This window comes from Nerophis ophidion, linkage group LG08 (genome assembly GCF_033978795.1).
Source record: "Nerophis ophidion isolate RoL-2023_Sa linkage group LG08, RoL_Noph_v1.0, whole genome shotgun sequence".
NCBI classification, from domain to species: domain Eukaryota; kingdom Metazoa; phylum Chordata; class Actinopteri; order Syngnathiformes; family Syngnathidae; genus Nerophis; species Nerophis ophidion.
In genome coordinates this window covers 54,485,566-54,492,208 of record NC_084618.1, presented here as the reverse complement: position 1 = coordinate 54,492,208, position 6,643 = coordinate 54,485,566, and the positions used below count along the sequence as shown (strand labels likewise).

General features: G+C 40.6%; 1 protein-coding gene across 3 annotated transcripts in view; it reads left to right on the top strand.

The window, feature by feature from the left end:
• The first annotated feature begins 221 nt into the window (after positions 1-221).
• Positions 222-6,643, top strand: part of tnrc6ba (trinucleotide repeat containing adaptor 6Ba) — a 38,815-nt gene continuing 32,393 nt past the window's right edge. For all 3 annotated transcript variants that reach the window (XM_061908942.1, XM_061908940.1, XM_061908939.1), the window contains exons 1-2: positions 222-524; positions 5,953-6,042. In XM_061908942.1, the coding sequence (XP_061764926.1) occupies positions 5,986-6,042 (57 nt within the window). In that variant the 5' untranslated portion in view covers positions 222-524; positions 5,953-5,985. The remainder of the gene's footprint in view (positions 525-5,952; positions 6,043-6,643) is intronic.

The following is a 6,643-nucleotide window of genomic DNA, read 5'->3' as shown; positions in this document are numbered from 1 at the left end:
AAACTGATGACATAGTGCTGTATTTTACTTCTTTATCTCTTTTTTTTCAACCAAAAATGCTTTGCTCTGATTAGGGGGTACTTGAATTAAAAAAATGTTCACAGGGGGTACATCACTGAAAAAAGGTTGAGAACCACTGCACTAGGCCACTGAGTAGGCTAAAGTACTGTATATAATCGGTATCAGGCCGATACCAAAATGTACAGTATCGCCCACCCCTACTGGCGATTGGAGACGCTTCATGCTGAGCAGCAAAATGGCCGCCCGTCCACAGACTTGACTCCACAGCGCTTTGAACATTTCTGCAAATTTTGCTTGACTCCGCAGCAACCCTAGCACTTCCATACTAGCCAGTAGCGTGTTGCGAGTGCATTCTCATTGTGTTTCACTTACTTGACTCTCTGCTCAGGCGCCGCTGTTCTTGGAGCTTCGACGAATGCCTCAAAAAGCTAAAAAAAAAAATCCCGCACTGAAGCACTTTAGCTAGCCAGCAAGCTAGCTCTTCTTCATATGTGATTTCTGAGGTGAGTACACAGCGTTTCTTTTAGCATTTTCTGTTGCATTGAATGTGTGCGTGAAACTCAGCTAACCGCAGTAGAATGTATCAGCTATGTCTGAATTTTGTTCTCAACCTAACCTTGTTCGCGAAGGCTACTCGTAGCTGTCAGTGTGTAGCTTAGCGTACTTTGCTAACGCTTGCTAGCATGAGCACTGACATTACACTGTTTTCATTTTCATCTGTCAGTATTCGATATAAAGCCACTCTTTATGTTTGCACTACAAACGGGATTTATATTGTTGTGCATTGAGGTTAGTCGGCATGCATTATCACCGTACACTTTTTCTCTCCAGCGCTCAAACAAGCAGTCGCTCTGGAAATGTACCAATTTCACTTTAGTAAGGAAATACAGCATATACTATAATTTCTGAAATTTTTAAAGGTAACGCAGTATATACCAAACTGTACTGTAGTCTACATTAGCAGTTGGAAGAACATATTCAATTGTATTAATGAAATTACAGTTTGAGGTACGATTAAGGATCTGTGTAGGAATCTACACTTGACAGTGCTAACCACTGTGCTTGCATTGAAACAAATGAATCACAAAATTGTATTTCGTAATTAGGACTGGGCGATATGGCCTTTTTTCAATATCGCAATATTTCTAGGCCATATAGCGATACACGATATATTTCTCGATAGTTTGCCATAGCCTTGAATCAGCACATGATACATATAATCACATCAGTATGATGATCCTATTTGTCTACATTAAAACATTCTTGTTCAGACCGCATTAATATATGATCATTTTAAACTTTCATATAGGAATTCACAACTGTTCACTATTTTTTCATACGGTGTTGATTTTAGAAATGTTTGCCTCGGCATTTTGATGGTGTGGGCGTGTGGCAACGAACGGAGATGTTGAAATGCGGAGTAAGCACTCTTCAATCTCCAGCAGGTGACTTTTCAAATGATGCTACATATTAGCAGTAATGCTACGTTTTATAGCAACGCCGTTTTGCCCCTCACTTGACAAAATTCCGATTTTCTGTTCAGGGTGGCAGAGGGGTTAGTGCGTCTGCCTCACAATACGAAGGTCCTGAGTAGTCCTGGGTTCAAACCCGTGCTCGGGATCTTTCTGTGTAAAGTTTGCACGTCCTCCCTGTGACTGCGTGGGTTCCCTCCTGGTACTCCGGCTTCCTCTCACTTCCAAAGACATGCACCTGGGGATAGGTTGATTAGCAACACTTAAGGCTGGGCGATCTATCGATATATACGATATATCGCGGGTTTGTCTCTGCAATATAGAAAATGACTATCGTAATATTCGAGTATACGTTCTCGCGCAGTTGCTTTTAGCTGCGTGCGTACACTTCAGGCTCTTCTCGCTCTTTCTTGTCTTTCCTTCTCACAGACAGGCAGGCGCACATTCTTACACACGTCACAAACTGTCACGTCCTACGTCACAACGTGTTCGCCCTCGCCCAGCAGAGAGCTAGCATACGGTGCAACGTTAGCTGCTAAAGTAGCCGTACGAGAAAGAAGGTGCGGATCTGGTAACAAATGAAGGAAGACTTAATACCCAATAAAAACAGCAGGGTTTTCATCATCTGGCGGTGGTTCGGCTTCAAGTGGGAATATGTCGAACAGACAACCGTAATTTGTCAAGTGTGGGGGGAAAAGGGTTGCTATAAAAAGTAGCATTACTGCTAATATGTAACATCATTTGAAAAGTCACTCGCTAGAGAATGAAGAGAATTTCATAACGTTCGTCGTAACCTACCACATAGTGAAGAACGAAAACTATTTGACTTCCTATTATGCAGCTCATTTTTATTTGACACTTAAAATGTCTCTGACAATCTTGCACTTTATGTTTTGGAAATGACTTGAATGTTTGTGCCATTGCTTAATAACTTTAATATACACTTTTGGTCAATTGACTTAGTTGTGATTTCCCTCTCTGCATGAAAGTTTAAAAGTAGCATATATGAATGCAGTATGAAGAAGAATGTTTTAATGTATACGCATAGAATCATCATACTGCTGTGATTATATGTATCAAGTGTTCATTCAAGGCCAAGGCAAAATATCGTAATATATATCGTATATCGTGATTTGACCTAAAAATATCGCAATATTAAAAAAAGGCAATACCGCCCAGCCCTAGCAACACTAAATTGGCCCTAGTGTGTGAATGTGAGTGTAAATGGTGTCCGTCTATCTCTGTTGGCCCTGCGATGAGGTGGCGACTTGTCCAGGGTGTACACCGCCTTCCGCCCGATTGTAGCTGAGATAGGGACCAGCGCCACCCGCGACTCCAAATGGAATAAGCGGTAGAAAATGGATGGATGTTCGACATATTCCCACTTGAAGCCAAATCACCGCCAGACGATGGATCTTCATTTGTTACCAGATTTGCACCTTCTTTCTCTCGTATTACTACTTGCATCACAGCTAACGTTACCCATGCTGCTACCTCTCTGCTCCGCGAGGGCGTATACGCATGTGACGTATGACGTGACAGTAGGACTGGGCGATATTGCCTTTTTTTAACATTGCGATATTTTTAGGCCATATCGCGATACACGATATATATTACAATATTTTGTCTTGGCCTTGAATGAACACTTGATGCATATAATCACAGCAGTATGATGATTATATGTGTATACATTAAAACATTCTTCTTTATACTGCATTCATATATGCTACTTTTAAACTTTCATGCAGAGTAGGAAATCACAACGAAGTCAATTGACCAAAAGTGTATTTATTAAAATTATTAAGCAATGGCAAAAACATTCAAGTCATTTCCAAAACATAAAGTGCAAGATTGTCAGAGACATTTTAAGTGTCAAGTAAAAATAAGCTGCATAATAGGAAATCAAATAGTATTCGTCCTTCACTATGTGGTATGTTACTGCGTTTATGAAATTCTCTTCATTCTGTAGCGAGTGACTTTTCAAATGATGCTACATATTAGCAGTAATGCTACTTTTCATAGCAATGCTTTTTCCCCCCACACTTGACAAATTACGGTTGTCTGTTCGACATATTCCCACTTGAAGCCGAACCACCGCCAGACGATGGAAACCGTGCTGTTTTTCTTGGGAATTAATTCTTCCTTCATTTGTTACGAGATTCGCACCTTCTTTTTCTCGCAACAACCCGCTAGCATCACAGCTAACGTTAACCACGCCGCTACCTGTCTGCTCTGCGAGGGCGGACACGTTTTTGACGTGTGTAAGAATGTGCGCCCGCTTGTCTGTCAGGAGAGACTGGAAAGAGTGAGAAGAGCCTGAATGCCCACAGCTAAAAACAACTGCGTATACTCGAATATTACGATATAGTCATTTTCTATATTGCACAGAGACAAACCCACGATATATCGTATATATCAATATATACGATATATCGTGGGTTTGTATATATCAATATATACGATATGGCTTTTATTAAATCACAATATTTTTATGCCAAATTGCGATATATATTACGATATTTTGCCTTGGCCTTGAATGAACACTTGATGCATATAATCACAGCAGTATGATGATTCTGTGTGTCTACATTAAAACATTATTCTTCATACTGCATTAATATATGCTACTTTTAAACTTTCATGCAGAGAGGGAAATCACAACTAAGTCAATTGACCAAAACTGTATTTATTAAATACTCTTCATTCTCTCACAGGTGACTTTTTAAATAAAATAACAAATTATTACGGTAGTGTTGCTACCTTTTTGTAGTAACACTTCAGCCGTATACTTTGCATTGATTGATTGATTGATACTTTTATTAGTAGATTGCACAGTACAGTACATATTCCGTCCAATGGACCACTAAATGTTAACACCCCAATAAGTTTTTCAACTTGTTGAAAAACTTATTGGGGTTAATCAATTCATGGTACAAATATATACTATCCAGCATAATACAGTCATCACACAGGTTAATCATCATAGTATATACATTGAACAGCATATTGCTGTTGTCTGTTGAATATCTTCCCTCTTGGAGCCAAACCACCGCCAGATGATGGACCCCCTGCTCTTTATGTTGGGCATTTATTGTTCTTCCTCCATTTGTGATAAGTTTCGCACCAGTTCTCTCTCTCTGATCGACGAGAGCTATGACGCTAGACTCGCGAGAGTATGTGACGTACGTAAGAAGGCGGGTTTGTTTTCCGTATCTGTCAGAATAAGAGACGAGGAGGACTGAGAAACGCCTGTTGTGTATTGCCAGTAGCTAAAAGAAACTCGACCTGCCTCAGCTAACGTTAGCCATACTAACGTTATCTCTCGGCGAGAGCGTGTGACACTACATGCGCAACAGTAAGTGACGTATGTAAGAAGGCGGGCTTATTTTACGTCTCTGTGAGAAGGACAGACGAGAAGGAATGAGACACGCCAGTAATGTAATGCACGCATCTTAAAGCCACGGTGTGAGAACATATAACCCGATATTACGAAATAGTAATTTTCTATATCACACAGAGACAAACCTGCGATATATCGTAAATATTGATATATCGCCCAGCCCTACGTGACAGTATTTGACGTGTGTAAGAAGGTGCGTTCGCTGTCTGTGAGAAGGACAAACAAGAAAGAGCGAGTAGAGCCTCTAGTGCAATGCCAGCACTGCATGAGAACGTATACTCGAATATCACAATATAGTCATTTTCTGTATTGCACACATTGTCTGCTGCTCCGATATAGTTACAAAAATACTCATACTGCACTATCATTTACTGTTGTCTTGTGTGTTGCTAAAATGACTTGGCTGACTAAGCTCATGTCTACAGTGGCCAATAGGCGCAATCAAATGCAAAAGAAACATGCTGCAAATTCCAAAAACACACAAAAATCAACTGCATGAGAGAAATGATGCAAGTTCAGGGAATAAAAAGGACGTCTTCCAGCTTACTGGAGTAGCCATGCTAACCTAACCTATGTTATGTTAGCATAACATAGGTTCTGGGTTGCTCTGTAATATTGTGAATTAATGTTCAGGACAAACATTTACGTTTAAACCCAGAACATTTTTAACTATCTTTGTTTTTGTGATCATGGCCTTAACCCCCTTCTACACTGTCTAAAGTGTGATCAGCTTTTAGCACTCTGCATGCTCATGATGGGGATAATTACTTAGTTGCCCCCATGTTCAGTATTATTCTTAGCTCTGCCATCTCATGGCTGAATTATCCCTAAAGGCTTGCTGATCCCTACTGTTTGCACACATACTGTTTGGTTTCACGTGGCCATGAAACAGCAATGATGTTGGCTTTTTATGCTTCTCTATGTCGCAGCATCCATCAAGCCACAAAGCCTGTGTGCTTTAGAATCAGAATCAGCTCTATTGTCATTACGCAGGGTAACGAGATTTAGGCATTTTATTCAGTTTACACAATAAAGGTCTTCACGTGTTTGTTCCTCCAGAAAAAAGCGGTATCAGGACTGGAGCAGTAGTTCATGGAAGACAAGAAAAGGAAAAAAGAAGAAAAAAGGAAAAGGGAAGCCTCGCAGAAGGTATGTTCATTGAGTATAATAATGTTATCTGTTTCAGGGTCAAACTGTTGCTATCAGAAAACCTTGATTATTATTCAGAGGTGGTCTCTGTATTTATGTCAACAGAGGTTAGTGTACAAACAGTGGGCTTAGAGGAAGCTACTGCTCTTAGGAAATGGAGCATTTGACTGTGAAATGCTGGGCACACTATCTGTAGTGCAAGTTCCAAGCTGTATTGCTGACCTTTTGTGTAACGTTGCTAACGTTTTTGTTAGTGAGGCGCTGCGGGACCTACAAACAGCAGTAGTGGGACGTATCTTACAACAATGAGTCCAAATAGAGAGACGAGGTAGAACATCTGATGGTTTGATGCTAAACAACCTTAGCTTCAATATAGAAAAGACCAAGGCAATTTTGATGGAGTTACGAAAGGTTAAACACCCTGCACTTCAGAGCAGCAGCTGTGAATATGGTATCTAGTTTTAGGTATCTTCAGGTTGATTTATCCAAGAACCTCACCAGGAACCACAACACTTCCTGTCTGCTGAAGATGGCACAACAGCATCTTCACTTCCTCAGAAAGCTGTGCCATGCTGGACCAGGGAGCTCCATCCTTAGCAGC